Genomic DNA, 19,465 nt, shown 5'->3' with positions numbered 1-19,465 from the left:
GGTACACTCCATCTAAATCATTTAAGAGTAAAAAATTGAAATATAAATTACGGAAAACAACAATGACAGCAATATATGTGGTTACAGATATTCGCATAACTCGCCAAAATTGTAACATGTATGCGGGTAGCCAGTTCAAGGTTTATTTATATCATAACGAACCCGCACTTGCTTGATACGAGTATAACTGATGCGAATTTTATTCGAACTAAATCGACCTAAATTAATGTTTTCCTGTTTTTTTTTTTTTTTTGTTTGTATGTTTGTCAAACTTGTACGATCATATTTGAGATGAGCAAGAGCAAACATTTAATTTATCCTAGTTATGTGGACGAAATCGCGGGAAAAGACTAGTAGCTTATAGAGATTTTTTGTAGGATATATATATATATATATATATATATATATATATATATATATATATATGTCATAACATACATAAGTTAGAAACTTGCCAACACAGTATGGAACGAAGTATACTGAACATCAAATTAAAAGATAAAGTAAAACTGGACACTATAAGGAAGAAAACTGAATTCACGGATGTTACTTACTGTATCAAGAAACTAAAATGGAGGTGGGCAGGACATATAGTTAGAATAAATAAAGAAAAATGGTCTAAGGATATTACAGAGTTTTTTTTTTTTCCGAGACAATATAAGAGAAAAAAGGGAGACAGCGTCGTAGATGGGAAGACGATATCAAAAAAATAGCGGGACACACCTATGGAAAAGACAAGCGCAGAATCGCATTCAGTGGCGAACTCTAGGGAGATTTATGCTGGACAGCATATATATATATATATATATATATATATATATATATATATATATATATATATATATATATATATTATTATATATATATATATATATATATATATATATATACCTCCAAAAAATCGGTAATATACCGCCTGGTCAGCGTGATACATAGAGGTTTTTGTATAAAAAAAAACCTTAAATACTTATAAGAAACTTATTCAGAACCACTATATTCTAAGTTTTAAATGTTGCGGAAACCAGAAAAATCATGTATAAATTTTCTTTATTGACTACCAGATAGCGCCACTTTCTATGCGCATGTTATAAAGATGGCCGCGAATTTAGGCGCGAAACTATTGATTTTGTCGGCGACCATTTCCCGCTAACTTCGCCTTATCACAGTTAAATTTTTACATTATTAGAGATCATTTAACCAATAGGGATATTATTTTTTATTCCCCGTTTATTTAAATGCAATGTAGTTACGATATATTTTCGAAAATTATGTCAAAAATATTTTTAATCTTGCGAAGCAGTGAATGGTGGAATTCTGTTATGTTTAGATAAAAATTGATAACAATGGAAGTGAATTTAGAAACGTTGATAAAGAGGTAGTGATGCAATTAGAAAAATGCCAAAACGTATACCATTCCACGTTGTTTACGCAACAAGTAAGTATTAATAACATTAGCATCTAATCTATTTTTAAATTAACACTAGTTTTAACCCGCGGCTTCGTCTGTGTGACCGGTATAAGATATTGCCTATATCCTTCTCCATCATAAGTACTATACGTGTATCAAATTTTATCATGACTGATAGAGCCGTTAAGGCACCACGAGCTAAAAAAAACATATTTTCATATTTAAGTATTTATTTTTTCTAAATATTCAATAAAATAATGCACGTCTAATATATTGAACGAATTATAACTTAAGAAATAACAATTTTATAGTAAATATAGGAGAAACTCCGAACATTAACTAAAAAAACTTCTAAATTGGTTCAACTTAGAATTGATCCCAGGACCATATTACGTAGTCATTACGTGTCAGCTGAGACATTTTTAGGATGTGTGAACCTTGAGAAAGTATAAAAATAAAAAGATGAAAGAAATCTCACGACTCTGTCCGCATAACCGGGTAAATACGTACAATTAAATTAAATATTTTGCAATTATCTGTTAAGTAAGATCTGTGAAGTTCCAGTAGGAAGAAAACATCCACAATTTTTTTATTGGACTTCATAATAATGTAGACCTCGTTTGTCTAACGAACTCTAAAAAAAACATTAATATAATTTTTAACCGATTTAAAAAAAAGAGGTTCTCAATTTGGTTGCATTTTTTTATGTTAGTTTTTTTATGTTTATAACCCCGCCAGATTGTGTCCCATAAAAAAAATCAACATAAATTGTGACGAAATCACGTATATTGTTTTAAAAATATGTCTACTGAATCGCATTTGATAAAATTTCTATAAAAACAATCTGTAAATATATTCGTTCAGATAAAAGAAGAATTTTCCAAAATCGGTTTAAAACTGACGGAGTTATGAGGTAAGAAACATAAAAAAATACAATCGAATTGAAAACCTGCTACTTAGTGGTGACAAAATTTTGAAATTATCATGGTAACACTTCTATAAATGACTTCAGTAACAAATTGAAACATTTAATCAATTACTCACAGTTTTTTTTTAATATATGAAAATGGAATGGTAACCCCGCCAGCGCTATCAGTATACTCTGGTGGGATACCGGTAAGAGACGATAGGTGAGGACAAAAACAGATCAATTAGCCTTTCGTGATGAATTCTATAAGAAATAACTACGACGATTTCGAGATGGAACCGCGTGGAGGTCGACCTGATGGGGGTATATTGCTAGCAATGGGGCTGTTAGACCTCTTGCTTACAAACGTTAGTAGATATGGGACTTTTAAAAATATTTCTCGTTTATCGTTTTTTGTTTCTTTAATGAAAATGTTCACTGTCTCAGCAAAATACGAGACTCCGAAGTGTCTCCGAAAAAATGAAGTTTGTTGGAGCTCCTTCCCTCCTTATCTTTTTATCTCTCTTATTTTAGTTCAGTAATGAAAAGGAGGTGATTTCTAATTTTAAATATTAATAACGGTTATTTTTTTTAAATGGATGATAATGGAATGGTGATCCTGCTTACGTTTTCGGTATACTTTGGTAGGGCACTAATACTAATAATCCCTTCTCCCGAGTTATTTAACTGTATTGTTAAAATACCAAAGGTTTCGTCCGCAGTGCGGATGTTGTTTACATAACAAAGTATAAATTGTATCTTCTACTTTGACGAGATCAATAATATCTGTTTTGATAGGATTTAATGAAAATATATACCAAAATATATAGATAGATAGACCTGATTCGTCCTCATCTATCATCTCTCACTGGTACACCGTCAACTTATCCTGACAGCACAGGCGGGGTTACCATTCCATTATCACCTATTAAAAAATCTACTAACACTGCGTGTTCAGTTGTTAAGTATGAGTCCATTTAAGGTCTTTCTCTAACTCTTTTAACACATTCTCCGCCAATAAGTTTTTACATAAAAATTCTTTGTTTTTAAGTTATATTTAATAAATTATGTAGAGATATGGTTATTTAATTTACTTTGTTGCATTTTTGTGGGAAATTATGAGGATTTTTATGTGTCAGCCACATGTGACTGACAAAGCGCCAACGGAAAAAAATTACTAAGTATTCCAGTGTCAGTCACCCGTGACTGACAAGGCGGTCAATGCGTTAAATATATATTTTATTATTCATTAAATAAATCGTTCAATCCTATTTTGAATGATTTTTCTCAATCCATCTGTATTTTTATGATTATGTCACATAGTTATGTCATCAATTTTGAATCTAGTTTGATAATTCATTTCAACCGATTTCAAAAAGAAACAGGTTCTTAGTTCAGTCGTATTTTTCTTTTATGTTTGTTACCTTATAACTCTGACAGTTTCAAACCGATTTGGAGAATTCTTTTTTATTTGAAAATATATACGTACTTACAAATTAGTCCCATAGAAATGTTTTAAAAATCCATTTATTAGATTTACGTTTTCAGATCAAAATAAATGGTTTTGTCACAATTGATATCGTTTTTTTTTTTGTAGTACGCAATTTTTTATTATTTAGGTAAGAAAAATAAAGCCTCTAGGTGACAATAGAGGCAGGGTCAACTAGCAGTATAACAAAAATAACTATAAATATACGTAAAAAGCGTGTCATAATGACTGATAGAACGCCACCCTACTCTATTTGTGTGTAAAAGGCAACAAATTAGTTTCGGCGAGTCGATTCCACGTCGTTTAATATTTACAATACCTTCTTTCGACAGTCCGTATTGATCGGTACCTGAATTATGTATTTTCCAGTCAGGTTATATTAGTAGGGGTATACTCGTGTCGGAGTGTATTGGAATATTCATATATTGAGAGTCGTACAATACCTAGCAACGCTCAAATGAAAATCTGACAGCTGCATATGCTGTGTTGTTCTTTCGTACCTGCTATATTATATATTCTTAGATTATATAGATAGAGCCAAAAACGGGGGAACTTTTTATCAGTTAATTTTTTTATACAACTTGGAATGGCAAACAAGCTGACGGCCCACCTGATGGAATGTGGTAACCGTCGCCTATAGACATAAGCAGTACCGTGGACATAACAGAATATACTGTTTCGCCCATGATACCCCCCATGCGTTGCCATTCCTGAGGACACAGATATTATTCCTCTGTACCCTGTAAATTCACGCCATATCCCACCCTTCAAACAGAAACACAGCCATGCAAACACAACTGCTTCACGGTAGAAACACGAATGGGAGAGAGGTATCCACGCAATCGACTTTTGTACAAAATCTTCCTGTGTCAAATTAGCTGACTCGTTTTTTTGTTAGTTTTCTATATACTTACGTACATAATGTATCTTGACATATCTATATTTAATTATTTAATAAATAAAAGGAGTTTTTACGAGAGTTAAATGTGCAGAATTTATAAGACAGAATAAATATAGAAATTATAAAGGAAACACTCATAACTGTTATATTTATCACGCTAAATTGTATGAAAAAGTTTACTTACTTTTCTTGAAGAATTTGTATGGAGACACTATCTATACAACCTAATATCATACCAATTAGCTGTTTAGTGTTCACTGCTGAATATAGGTCTCCCCCTTTTGTAGGATTTTATGAGTACTTACCACGTTTGGCAAGTTGGCGATCACAGTCAGGCCTTGGTGATGTTTTAAGAGGAACGCTGCTGCCAATCTCTTGACCACTAAGTTCCCCTAGTAGGCACTTACGACAGTCATGGGAAAGGAAGGAGTGACCCATTATGTGCCGTGTCCAAAAGTCAAAATCACACAATATCTAGCAAAACTCAAAAAGAAATGAGACAGCAACATATGCTATACTGTTTCATACCGTGCGGTAACGAAAATGTATCTACTGGTTCGTTCGTCACTTGTCTAAAAGTACAAAATACAAAGCTAATAATGTAACAATGTGGGAAAATATTTTTTAGTAATAGAGTCTAACAACCCAATTGCTAGCAATATACCTTATTAGAACGACCTCCACACGGTTCCCCCTGGAAACAATCGTAGTTAATTCTTGTGGAATTAGCCACTATAGGCTAACTTTAACCTGCTTTTATTATCATATATCGTCCCTCATTGGTGCCCTCCAGCGTATATTGATAGAACAGGCGTGGTTACCATTTCATTTACATCCATAAAAAAATATGTGCAACAGTAAGCTAATATCCTCTGTCAGAGTGAAAGGGATTGTTAATAATAGGGTCTAGCAGGTCCATTGCTAAAAATAGATCCTATCAGGTCGACCTCCATGCGGTTCCCCCCTGAAACCGTCGTAGTTTATTCTTGTGGAATTAGCCACTATGGGCTAACTGACCTGCTTTTATTCTCGTCTATTATCCCTCACTGATGCCCTGCAAGTGTATACTGATAGCGCAGGCGGGTTACCATTCCATTATCATCCATTAAAAGAATACCTTTTGATATAGGGAAAACGTGCTCAGAATTTTTTTTTTATCAGATAGATTAGATAAGAATATTTTTTTTTAAATGAACGTATTTAAATAAGAGATATTTGTAAATTGTTTCATTGTTCTAGAGCAAGGGTCGATGACTCTTAGATAAGGATTATAAATCTAATATTTGTTTACGAAATACTTTTTATTTATATAGATAGATCACATTTTAATTCCACTGCGAACCAGTAGTATTATTCTGTACTAAAAAGAACATGCAACAATCTCGAACTACTCTTATTACATACCGCTTAACAAAGCAGTTAAGAAATTTGTTTGGAATTTAGTATGGCATATATATCGTTTGGAGTATAGTGTAGCATAAAGTTACAGTTTTATTGTAACTGTGGCCTATAGAAAAAATCATCCCTTACTGGCACTCCGCCAGTGTGTATCGATAGCGCAAACGGGGTAACCATTCCATTGTCATCCATTTAAAAAAAAGCAAGCAAAGATATATCCAGTATAATGTTTTGACTATCATTATGATGGTACCAGGTGAGGACAGCTCGTACCCAGCATGCGAGCTGAACGCCCAGGGTCCGGCTGCCCGCGGCTGGCGCAGCTCTGGCAGTCCACCGCACGAGCTGCTCCTCCGGCTCACCTGCGTCACCAGTGTCCACAAACTGCAGCTATTAGCACACCATCAGCTTATACGTGAGTTAACTAGAATCACATTTCAACAGTAACCATCAACAGTACCACCCTTTCAACATAGAAAGGTAGGTAAGTTATTACCTACCTTTCTATGTTGTATAGGTAAATATTTTTTACATCATTGTATTGTGAATTAATTACTAATATTTTAATGTAATAACTACTTGTTAAACTTACTTGTAATTTGGTCGACAAAGCTCGATTAATTGCGGAACCATCCGGGATTCCTAATCTATGTATCTTCCATCAATCTAATGCGAACGCTCAGGTCACAGCTCCTTAAAATTAAGTATTTATTACATTAAAATAATGTATACTTATGAAAGTTTTAATAATAAATTATTTATAATAAATTTACTTATTCGATCTTACCGAATCGTATTTGGAGTGATTTTATAATTAGGATCTTTTTTTCAACACCTGTAAATTTTTTTCCGTGATAGTTAGGTGTTATTCGTCATTAATCGGTGATATATATTCGAATGAAAATTAATTGATTTATTTCATGAAATTTTTCATTTGCCTTTTTTTCGTATACTTTACTAGATGTCTTCACCAATTCTGAAAAGATTAAATTACTTATTTAATTAGATTTAGGCGATTGATTTTATGCTGAGTGCGATTGCGCTAAAGAAATATAAACAGATTACAAATTACTTCTTTCAAACCTCAAATGTATTAAGTCAGAGCCTTAAAAAAGAATTGATTTTTTAAAATACCCCAAGAACAGGAAATATTGAGTACTCCATGAATGAATTTACAGTTTACATAACATAAACATGATATATATATCTAACTAATTACAATTTGAGCTAGTTAACCTGACAACAGCCATCTTAAGTACATTCCAGGTAATTTAACGTTACTAGACCTAAAGAGACTCGCTGAAAATCGTAGTAAGTAGCAAGTGCTCCACCGACAAGAGCGTAGCTCTTAAATAGGATAGATAGATAGACCTAATTACCTGGCTATGATATTATTTTACATAAAATTATTCTCTATATAAGAATGATTGATTGTATGTAATGGATTAACTCAAACATTACTCAACCAATTCTAAAAATTTTCTCACGTTTAGAAAACTGCATTATCAGCCATATGGTCCCGGCATATAATATATCCCCAAATCCTAACTTTGGTTGCCAAACCGCCTGCCAAGCGTGGTAACTACTGACAAATCTCCCTTATGGGGGAGGTCTATGGTCAGCAGTGGACAGTTAATGGCTGATAAGATGATGATGATGATAATTATGATTATACAGGCTATAATTGATTTCGAAAATACTATCTGCCCGTACGTAGTCGGGCCGAAAAATAATTTTGAATACTCCACTGGCTAGCTCCGATTTGTTATCAAAAACTTACAGTTTACAATTGTATGAATATCTTACAGCGGCATGCGTGGAGGTACTAGTATCGGGTGGGCTGGTGTCTGAGGGTGCGGCGACGCCATGTGGCGCCACATACACCAGCGTGGGCAGAGTCACCCTCGCAAAACCAGCTCCTCAAGCCAGGACCAGGGAACTCAGGTTTGACGATGCTGCGTGCTATTATATTGCACGATTTATATACTTTTTAAAATATTATTATTTCCACAGTCAAAAATAGCAGGTATGACTACCAGCTATTTCCCAATGCTTTGTCTATGTAATAGTATATAAAGTGTCCTATTTATTTATTTATTTAAACTTAAATGCACAAGGTTAAAATATGTATATTTGGCGGATTTAACACTAGATGGTGATCTCTACCAGTCAACCATTGGGCAAATAGAGAAACAGGTAGGTGGTGCATTATAGAATTAAGAGTCTTATGTGTTAAGTTAGAATATAACTTACCTACCCGTGTACTAAATTTCATTAAAACCTGTTCAATTAAGCGTGGATACGAATGAACGAACATACACATCCACTCTTTTCTCCCCCTAAATATATTTATGTTATCAACACGTAATCTATGGACATTATTACCAGCCAAACTATATGTAAAAAAAATTATTCTTCAATGTTTTTATTCTTATTTACTCTTTTTACAGATCAGCTGCCCTTCCAGAACCAACAATAGCTCGGTTTGTTAAGTTGAAACTGTCCGGACCACATTCACCGGCTAACGAAGATGATCAGGTAATTTTACTGAACTAGGTGTTATCTTGCGGAAGTCGATATCACTGGTTATTTGAATAGAATTATTTTGTTTAATTCCGCCAGCATTAGTATGTGTTTTTTTTAATATTTTAAGGGCTTTTACCTTCTTCAGAATCAGATTGACTACCAAAACAAAACTTATTACCTGACCAAAGAGAGTTCCACAGAGATTTCAAAAATTTCTGATATCACTGGTTATTTGAATAGAATCATTTTGTTTAATTCGACCATTAGTATGTGTGTGACTACTGTTACTGTGTACTTTTCGTATTGGTCATCAATCTTCGACTACCATTTTGTTCATTCACGTTTTGCGACCCGTGTTTCACCTCTAAATTTTCAGGCACATTATATAGATCGCTGTCCGGGGCCTAGTGTTAACCGTTCGTATAAAGAAGGTGATAGGTTTTCCTCTCTTATTTCGAAGTTAGTGCTTAATATTGCTTAATACATTGTATTTGGAAAGTTTAAGCCCTTTTATATTATACTCATTTCTTAATCTAGGTTGCATTAATGGCCGTAAACGTCCTTGGCGAAGAAGTGGAAGACCCTGAGAAATCAACACCAGTCTCCAAAACTGAGGCATTTTATTCACCTTACGATGACTTGGCATTTGTTATGTATGTGGACAACGAGATAGCTGACTTGGTTAGGAGTTTGGATGAGAAAAAGAAGACTGCTGTTGCTGGTGAGTGGGATCTCATTTTTACTATTTGAAATATTCTACTATCTTCCAGTTCACTAGGTTCCATTCTCTGGCTCCGTATCCCAGGATCTTAGGAATAATTTTTCTTCACTAACTTCCACTCTATCTGCAGTATAATATCCATATAACGACCCTAGGGACAATTTTTCTCTTCTTTAATTACAATTATGATTAATTCAAAACCCTAGCATTTTCTATGTCACTTCCCTTCACACCAAAAATTATACCATTAGCATAACATTAAAATAGATATAAACATTGATATGATCAGAACACTCCAAACCGACCTAAAGTTAATTTCCTTAATTGATATAACCTACCATTCAATTGGTTAGGTGTAATGCCATTGTCAAGATTTCTTGTCTGTATCCCTATAATATATTGTTTTCTCCAATTCATCTTTTTTTATAGTCTCTCAAATATTCACTTCTTTCTAGCGAAATTCTTTTTCACCCAGTATCTCCATATCTATTTATCTTATTTTTAGGTCTGTTTTTAACCTTATAATGACAGAAATCCATACTTTTTATTTTTATAAATTATAATTGCCACCCTTGTTCATCTCATGTTCATGCCAAGTCAAACGATTACTTCTTCTTTCTCACTTGTACGTCTTTCAAACTTCCAAAAAATATTTTTTCTTTATAAATTTGAATTTTACAGAGGAACGATTTGAATACGCCCGCCGTTTAAAATCCGCGGGATCCGCACTTGCAGCCGCCGGCATCCGAATTGGCCGTTGGAGACTCCGCAAACGGACTGCGGCCGCGAGGGATGACTTCGAACTCGCCCGACGGATGCGGGACAGGATAGCGGATGCGCTGATGGGTGTGAAGGAAGATCCACAGTTATGTCGACTGTTTGAAGAGGATGGAGTGAGTATGCAAGCCTTTAGGTGTGCCCTGTAGGCTTTACTAATATCCGAATTTCGATATGACGATAGCCGATTTACTGTTGATTTAATAATTTTCTGCTTTGAAAAAGATTAAATATAAATCTTTACATATATTTACGAGTAACAATGTAGATTTACTAATTTCTTTACAAAGAGAAATATTTTTAAATTGAAAGCACCCTAAAATTTCAGTAACATCCTTCGATGCTCGATTTCTGATAGCAGATCCTGATGATTTGATCATTTCACTACTGTTTTTACCATCAAGCATGCGTGCTTGCATGGCTGTATTTCGGTTTGAATAGTTATGGCAACGAAATTACTTGATACAGAAGCCCGTCTCTTCAGGAACTGCAACGAGTATAAGGCACTGCGCTTTACAATAGCATCCGAAACTGCTACCCATGTTTATTAGTGATTTTGGCCACTTTTCAAAAAGTAGATTGGCAACTATTTTGCTTTTTCGAAGTGCTTAAAAAATCTATGTACAATCAGTATTATTCCATGAATTTTTAGCCGGATTCTCGTAACGACTCTTCAATGCATCAAGAGTACGACTTCTCGCACCACCTATCTCCGTCGGTAGCAGCCGGCTCCCTCAGCATCGACATGCCCAGTCCAGTGCCACCAATGGACCATGTCGACCACGAACCAGTACAGCAAGAAGCGGAGTATGTGAATGGAGGAGATGAAGAAGAGGCTAACAATATATCAACTGTGAGTTAATCGTTTTGTATTCGACTACTGAAAGAGAAAAATGGTTCTTTGTTGCGAAAATATTAATATTGAATAGATTTCAGTTTGCTGCTGCCCACTCACCACTTCTTATGTCACTGCGCTAGGTTGACTGGAAGAGATCTCTTTTAGAGATAAGTTTACTTTTGCTTACATTGTTTCTAAATGTCTAAACAGTAAATAGATTTTTATGGATTAAATGGGAATGGTAACCTAGTCTGCGCTATTGATTAACATTGGTAAAGTAGATAAACAAACTGGTGGAATTTAACCACGATGATTTTTAATTAGTTATTTACGAAAGCTCTTTTCAAAAATTCTTAACCATCTTCTTTATATGTCAAAGCTTCTAGATTGAATTCTTGCACTTTGAGTTTCATTTTTATAGTATTATTATTGTCATTATTTCAGCCATTAATTATCCACTGCTGGACATAAGCCTTCCCCATAAGAGGAGTGTTGCCAGTAGTTGCCATGCTTGGCAGGCGGGTTTGCAACCGCAGTTAGGCTTTTGGAGATGTTTTAAAGAGGAACGCTGCTGTTCATTTCTTGCCTTGCTTTGGTCGCCTCTTACGACACATTTCATAGTATATAACGATATTATTATTATAATGATATTTTTTTATATTTTTTTACGATTCTAGTCACCAATCCAAACAATACAAGAAGATATCCGACCAATGCCCAGCGAACCAACTTCTCTGCCAGTCCAAGAAGATAAAATAGAAGCTCAAAAGAAATTGGAAGAAGAGGAATTGAGGAAGGAGATCGATAGTCCACGTAGAAGCATCACACCTAACGCTGCTAATGGTGAGTTACTAATACTCACAATTTTAATGATATTGCACCCGATAGAAAGTGTTATCCGCCTCCTATAGAAATAAACAGCATTATGAATACCATAAAATATATTGTGATAACGAGAAATTTGCATTTTTAATAATTGAGTATTAAGTTCCTTAATTATTTAGCTGATTCGATTTGGAAATTTTTGTTTTCAGGTACATTAGTAAGACGTAGGAACAAGAGCGCAGGTCCAAGGTCCACCTTCGAAGCCTACGAGGAGCGATTGCTACCAGCTTTAAGGCAGTGAGTAGTATTAAATATATTCCAACTTTTGCTACTGGATAGTCCTTTCATGCCCCCCACTTGAACAAGTAAGTCGATATTAAAACTTCTAGAACCTATTTTAGTAACTGCACACTGCTGAACATAGGCTTTCCATATAATGAGAATTTTGCCAATAGTTGCCACGTTGGCAGGCAGATTGGCAATCGCTGTTGAACTTTGATGATGTTTTAAGAATCCATCCCTCGACCATTCAATTTCCTTAGTCGACTCTTACAACTTCCACGGAAAAGAGAGGGGTGGCTCACTCTATGCCGGGACTACACGGCAGGAAAATGAAAAGATATTTTTTAAATTATTTTTACAAAATAGGTTAAAGTTTTTTTTTTTAAATAAAATACCGCTTAAAAAATACCATACATATATACCATACAGATATGTGTCTATGGACATTACGTTATATATAGTGAAGCCCACGGCACCTTTCAGGCGTTTCCATTCCTAAAGTCTCCCTGTAGTTAAGTAGGTAGCTGTCAGCATAGAGGGTATGTCTGTTAAAGAGGATTCTGAACAAAGCGTTCAATTGCAGCTCGCATACGAACGAGTACCTGCGGGAGGGCCGCGAGGGTCGCGAGGGCCGCGAGGAGGAGTGCAGCGGCGGCAGCGCCTCGCACTGCACGCCGCGCCCGCCGCAGCCGCACAAGCTCAACGAGCGCGAGAGGAAGCAGGCCGCGCTGCCCATACTCATATTTGGATACCCGCTGGTGAGTTCCATCAACAATCATTCACCAGCTTTTACCTGCGATCTCGTCTGCGTAACCGGAATATGTTAATTGTCCGATGAAAACAACCGGGATAAAATATGTCATTCTCTATCTTACATAGTACGTGTATTGGTATACACATATTTCATAGCGATTAGTTAGTCCGTTAAAGCGCTAAGTGGTAACAAACATGCAGGGTCACTTTCATATTTGTAATATTACTACAGCGATCGAACGAAATGTCTAGACGATTTTCATACGAAAGTGGATTTCGTGGTTATTTTTTTGGAGAACTTACCACGATGGACCAATTGACTTAATATATCCTTTATGTAACTGTCACTAGTATTACTATTTTATTTTATTAAAGAATTCCTTAAAAATCTAAGAAAACGTACGTTTACAAGAAATTACGTACATATAAAATATTAAAGACCGAACGTACGACGAGCGCTAGTAACATTCCACGGCGCTGCATCGATGTAATGATTGATCATCGGCGTATTGGTACCCAGAGTAGCAAATTGTATGCGATTTGACGTATCAGCATTCATAAGCGATGATTCACGACCGAAGATCGCCGAGCCGTTAGCCTCAGAAACTTAAAGTGGTTCTGTATGGCCTGTTTATCAGGTGGAGAAGTTCTACTCGAAGAACTACCTGGACAAGGAGGAGGGTCTGGCGCGGCTGCGCGCCGAGCTGTCGGCGCCGGCGGCGCGCGGCCGCACGTCGCCCAACAAGACGGCGCGCGCCGCCGCGCTGCTGCTGCAGCGCGCGCTGCGGGACAAGGTGTTCTCCGTCTACAGCCAGGCCAACGAGGTCGTGCGCGCGCTCTTCCAGGACTTCGTGCCCGACAGGTCGCTACTCACATTACACTTTCACTGCAGTTTCGGTGCATTACACCCGCGCTGCATCGCTGTGTTCAGAGATTCCAAGGTTTTCACACGATATACTAAAAATCTGTTCACCGTGCTTAATCATTTTCCGCTATGTTTGTCCATCGCGTGGAGAGGATTGACGAATGAAGTCTTTGTATATAGTGGTCCAGTACGGGTGATAAGTACCATAGTGTTTTCTAGACTATCTCGATACCGAGATTTCATTAGAGTAATAGGCTAATAGTAAAAATAAAGAGAGTGAAACGACATTTTATGAATTCTGTCAAAAGTTCCGCCTCATGATCAAAATAAACCTTAAATTGTTCAGAGAAAAATATAACTAATGTTGGCTCAATAAATACGTTAAGTAATACTAAATTGGATTAATAATACGTTAATAACCTGTGGCCTGAAGCTCCAGGATACTAGCTTGATCCATTTAACTCCTTTCAAAGTCGAGCTAGGAGAATAGTCAATGATCTCAAGATTACAAGCAGTATCGAACCCTTAAGTCCAAGGCGAGATTTTGCCCCCCTATTGTGCTATTCTACTGCTTGTATAACGGATTGTGTTCGGAGTAATTGTTTGAAATGATCTCCACAGCTACATTTTATCATCGTCACACCTCACCATCATCAGGGAATTCATCTTTACTAGCTTGAACCCAAACATGACCTACAGTGCCGTTTCAAAGGAATTTTCACCCGCGAATGCTTAGGCTGTGGAATAAGTTCCCTGCTGAGCTTTCCCTCTAGGGAAAAAGGATTGAAAAGGGAATATTAGGGTTTCTTCAAAGTCGGCAGTGCACACGTGACTTTTCTAGTGTGACTTTACTGGCGTCCATAAGCTACAGTAACAGTTTACCACTAGTTAGGCTATATGCTTGTTTATCACCTTTGTAGTATAAAACAAATATTTGATTGACAGAGTATGCGCTGCGGAGGTAGGACGGTGCCTGGAGAAACTAGTTCCAGAATTGTTACGGGCCTGCGGGGACCCCGCGCCCCGCGTCCACTCCACGGCCCAGCACACCGTGCTAACCGTCGCAGATTGCCCGATGGTCAGGTGAGATCACTCTTATGAAGGCGAAACAAGTACATTTTACTCTGCAATTAAAAAAAAAACATAACTGCCCCGCCAAAATGAACTATTATATTATAAAAATATTTATAGCCGGTGTCATTCGGGATAATGTAAGGATTAAAGCGATACCACACAACTTTAAATTTGTAAACGCATTAAGAAGCTATGATGGAATAAAGAATCTCAAATAGATACATACCCTGAAAATTGTGTACTATTTTTTGGCCAGTCATATAATAAGAGAAAATTCTTTTTTGTGAATTTCGAAAAACATGCTCCAAAGATAGAGGATCAGTAGAAATAATTGCACAGATATTAATCTATATCTTTAATGCCCTGATTATTGTTAAGATTATGTCCCCAGATGTTCTAGCTAGCTCGAGGATGTAAGCGATTCGTGTTGTTAGTATGGCACTTATTATCATTAGTTTTGGTCTTGATAATCGACAAATAATGTTATTTAACTAGATAAATTCTTTAGAATGAAGAACATAATGAAAAAAAAAATCAGCTGCAAAATCAGTTTACAAATTATTACACGTTTCCAGGAGTCTCCACATAATTCCACAACAACTGGTCCGACCTGTTGCCGCATCGATGCACCCGCGGCTCGCTCTCTCGCGGCTGCAGATGCTTGAGCAGCTCATACTCAGCCACGGAATATCTACTGATAAGAACAGGTGAGAACCATAAGTGCTTAAAGTAAGGTATTAGGAAGTAAAAAATATACCAAAGTTATGTTTGAAGAGAATATTCCAGGAACGTTTTTATAAAATATTGGCATGTTCGACTCTCGTATACTGGGATGAAAGGCATCTTACTAATATTCAACCATCATCACATGAATTAGCATGGAATATGAGATCGAAATAAAAACTCGCGGGATTTTCTCTAGTTCTTTTTTACTGAACGGTAAATTGGAAAATGAGAGTAAAGCAATAAAAATATTGCGAGGTTTCCTTGTAGTCCTTTACGGTTGAGTGGCAAATAACCTGACAGTAGGATGGAAAGTAGGAACTGTGATTTTCAGGAATTATAAACATGGAGTCTACATCTTTTGTCAGATATACAGTGGATATCTTAATCTTAAGACCAAAAAAATAAAACTTCGTGTAACTTTACGGCAAATGTAATAGCTGAAAATGAAATGCTTACCTTTTTATTTTAGAATAGCTACGAATTACTAAGACAACAAATTGAAATATTCTCCTCGTTTGCAAGTTTCTCAATCTAAAAATCGTGAGCCTAACCTAAAATGCAAAAAAGTAGGATCGGATATTAGGGGACACCCGGATTTGAACCGGGGACCTATCGATCTGCAGTCGATTGCTCTGCCGCTGAGCTATATCCCCGTCGGGAAGGAAGTTGAATATTATAGAGGGTTTCTTTTAAAACTAAACTCATTTGTTTCGGATTTGGAATAAATAACATAAATAAAAAATATACATAAACCCAAAAAGTTTTCAATCTATACATTTTGCGCCTTACATTCTTAACTCCATATATATATATATATATAATATGAACCCGCATGTATGTATGGATGAAAGTGGAATGGTATACCCACCTGTGTGGTCGGTATATGCTGATGGGTATAGTACCTACCCACCAGCGTTATTCAGTAGTGTAAGGTGATAAATGAGGATTAAATCAGGTGAATGATATCAATGACGCATTCATCAGACAATAACTGGTTTTTAGAGGAAACCGATCTGCCAGGGTATGTTGCTAGCAAAGTGGACTCTAGTTTTCATTGTTAACAAACCCTTTTCACAATGAAAGATTTTGCAAAAAATTTGCTATATCTGGCCTGATGCCTGGCTAACGTGATGGAAAATAGTTACCATTTTTATTACCCTTAGTTGAAATGAACTACCATTAGGAGTCAATCTTTATTAAAGATAGATAATGCCTTCTAAATTCTATAGTGGACTGACGGTCCGTCGCCTGGCGGAGTGCGGTGCAGCCGGGGCGCAGCATGCGGCAGGGTCGGTTCGAGCTGCTGCTGAGCGGATCCTACTAGCTGCGTACGCTCGTTCGCCCAGGGTCGTCAGAGCGCAGTTACCACCTGATGATGCTGTTACTAGAAGGAACTTAATATACCGGCATCTGTTCCAGCAGTTTGATAGGATTGATATGCAGGTTGGATATCTGTTTTGTTTCATTTTTTTCATTCATCCTCAATATTTTATCAGCCGTTAACTTTCCACTGCTGATCATAGGCCCTATACTTACCCTATTTTGCTAGTAGTTGGCAGATAGACTGGCTACCACGGTTAGGCTTTGTGCGATGTTTGTTTCCTTAATTTCCTCTTAAGACACCCATGAAAAAGAAAAGGATGACCCAATATATGAAGGCGCATTATGTCATATTCTAGGGTTTGATTTATTTATAATACAATGGTACCAAATAAGCCAAATGGCTTGCAGCCTGTAATGCCAGGAGTGTCACATGCTCATTGCCAATTTTTAAAGGCCATCTGTATATTTCCACTTTTGTATCTTGATTATTACCGTGTGTGTTCCACAGAAAATGCTCAATCAAGCACCAACTGAAGAACAGTTACTCAACGGAGCTGACCAATCAGCAGCAGACTCTATGCATGAAACTGCTAGCGTTACCCCATCGACCCGAAGTGGGACCACTAGTGGGATGACCACATCCTTCGGCATGTCCTCATCCATCGGTGCCACTTCTTCATATAGCTTAAAATCTATGACTTCAAATGTAAGCAGCGGTACTCTAGCGCCATCTAGCTTAAGTGGTAGTTACACCACGTCAAGGACAAAAAGCAGTTTGAAAAAATCACCAACGAAGAGATATACTCCAACCAGAGTAGTGAAAGACTTCTCAAATTATCCGGGTTATAATAAATTAAGATTGGACAGCGCGGTCAGCCCGAAGCATTCGCCTAGAACTTCTGCAGCTTCTTCTGAGAAAGTAAGCTTTTGATATATTAAGGTCTTGCACTAGATGGTTTTGTAATCATCAGTGATTAAATAAAGGAAATTAGGTAGCTTTTATGGTCGTCCACTTATTGAAAGAGATAATATATTTTTTATTCCAATTAAACAAATACGATTTATGATAGGAAGTATTTTCCGTTTCCTATAGACTTGTTACACCAGAGATGTAATCTGTTCTGTTATACAACCAATTTACACAAAAGCTACCCACTAAAGACGTTATGTTATATTATTATTATTTTTTATTTTTATTTTGGAATAACAAATTTATCTTCATATATTACAATAGGTGCATTTCCAAGAAAATCAAAATGAAGAGGTGGTATACCGGCGCACGAACCGTCACCCAGAAAATCGTCACTCCATGATTCACTACGACCACGACCCATCCAAGCCCCAGCTGAAAGAACGCCCAGTCACCGTCTACGAGCCTTTACATTTGGACTACAGGGACTCTCCAAGTTTAGGATCACCGAAAACATCCAAAAACGACGTAAGAAGTATGGACTCTTTGCCGATGGATTCCCCAAGAAATGACTTGAGATGTGACTCGGACTGTAGGAGTTTGGACTCTCCAAAAGTCAAAGCGGATTATTTTAGAGAGAGCGTACTTGAGTCGCCGAAGCTGGTGGCTGGGTTGAGAAATCTACATCTTGACGAGAACAGCCAGATGGATGAGAGTGGATATTATAGTCCTGGTGAGTTTTTTCCTACCAGACTTATGTCTTCCGTCTAAGAAATATCGACACCTTATACTATTAGGATCCACTGCAAATCTAACGACCTATCTAATAGAAGGTTGTTGTCTATGAAAATCATTACCTGCCAGCTGTAGCCCGTAACTATGAATCCAATAATTTTATTCATCGAAAATATTTCTTCAGTGGTTTACTGAAAGTAAAGGGATTATAAGAATAAGTAATTATAAGTATTCTATTTCGTCTGATAGATATTTAATGGTCAGGATATTCTTTTATTGCAGGTAGAAGACATATGCCGACTAATCCTGAGAACCAATATGAAAACTATGAAGGCGGTGCTATGGAGGGTAGTGACACCACACCGGAACCAATTTGCCAGTATGTCATATATTTTTCAGTAAACATAATATTTAATATAAACATGAGCTATAAAGAGTTCATATAGTATACTATTGCATAAAGAGCACAATCGTTAGTAAACCTAGTAGTTCTGTAGTTCTGGTTCTAGGATTTTTATAACTCAAAGTTAAACAAATTATTGTCTCACCTGATGGAAAGTGGCATCTAACCGTCATCTACAGATGTGGACAGCATTATACTCTCTGACTCCCATGCTACTTGGTGTACCATTGTCGTATTTAAGTTTACTTTTAAAACAGGCGCGTAGATATTCTTAAATATATCTTTGCGAAACATTGGTCGTATATTGGGGTTGGCGCTACACAATTCTTGGGTGGGTACTGCCCACCTGGCTTCCCTCTAAATACGCTTATGAAGATCATCACGTTGTGTCTTTGTACCCGGTAATACCACTGGCATATAATAGCATGAAGAGTGTGAAACACAGCCGTGCACGCACAGTTGCCGTGTGTGTTCGTCACGACAGTAGAAGTAGTTAGAATAGAAATCATCTTTACAAAAATAAACATGTTTTGTGCTACAGACAAATTGTAAAACAGTTTCGAGGCACTGTGATTATGTCTTGTATATGTATGTATCTGTTTAC

The 19,465-nt window shown here is 36.6% G+C and overlaps 1 protein-coding gene and 1 non-coding gene across 3 annotated transcripts in view; one reads left to right on the top strand and one right to left on the bottom strand.

Moving 5' to 3' along the window:
* The first annotated feature begins 1,145 nt into the window (after positions 1–1,145).
* The window catches only part of LOC113511284 (centrosomal protein of 104 kDa), a 32,098-nt gene continuing 13,778 nt past the window's right edge, over positions 1,146–19,465 (top strand). For both annotated transcript variants that reach the window (XM_031912124.2, XM_026894903.3), the window contains exons 1-17: positions 1,146–1,435; positions 6,360–6,518; positions 7,912–8,047; positions 8,554–8,641; positions 9,167–9,350; positions 10,032–10,243; positions 10,780–10,980; positions 11,643–11,808; positions 12,000–12,087; positions 12,656–12,830; positions 13,464–13,687; positions 14,636–14,773; positions 15,340–15,471; positions 16,720–16,933; positions 17,322–17,732; positions 18,048–18,456; positions 18,741–18,837. In XM_031912124.2, coding sequence (XP_031767984.2) covers positions 1,396–1,435; positions 6,360–6,518; positions 7,912–8,047; positions 8,554–8,641; positions 9,167–9,350; positions 10,032–10,243; positions 10,780–10,980; positions 11,643–11,808; positions 12,000–12,087; positions 12,656–12,830; positions 13,464–13,687; positions 14,636–14,773; positions 15,340–15,471; positions 16,720–16,933; positions 17,322–17,732; positions 18,048–18,456; positions 18,741–18,837 — 3,074 coding nt within the window. In that variant the 5' untranslated portion in view covers positions 1,146–1,395. The remainder of the gene's footprint in view (positions 1,436–6,359; positions 6,519–7,911; positions 8,048–8,553; positions 8,642–9,166; positions 9,351–10,031; positions 10,244–10,779; positions 10,981–11,642; positions 11,809–11,999; positions 12,088–12,655; positions 12,831–13,463; positions 13,688–14,635; positions 14,774–15,339; positions 15,472–16,719; positions 16,934–17,321; positions 17,733–18,047; positions 18,457–18,740; positions 18,838–19,465) is intronic.
* On the bottom strand, positions 16,072–16,143 carry Trnac-gca (transfer RNA cysteine (anticodon GCA)). The gene has a single exon. It is a non-coding gene; the product is annotated as a tRNA-Cys (tRNA).

This window comes from Galleria mellonella, unplaced genomic scaffold (assembly GCF_026898425.1).
Source record: "Galleria mellonella isolate WM207_F2 unplaced genomic scaffold, CSIRO_AGI_GalMel_v1 utg133, whole genome shotgun sequence".
Taxonomy (NCBI): domain Eukaryota; kingdom Metazoa; phylum Arthropoda; class Insecta; order Lepidoptera; family Pyralidae; genus Galleria; species Galleria mellonella.
The sequence above is the reverse complement of the archived record's forward strand: the minus strand, read 5'-3'. Positions and strand labels throughout refer to the sequence as shown.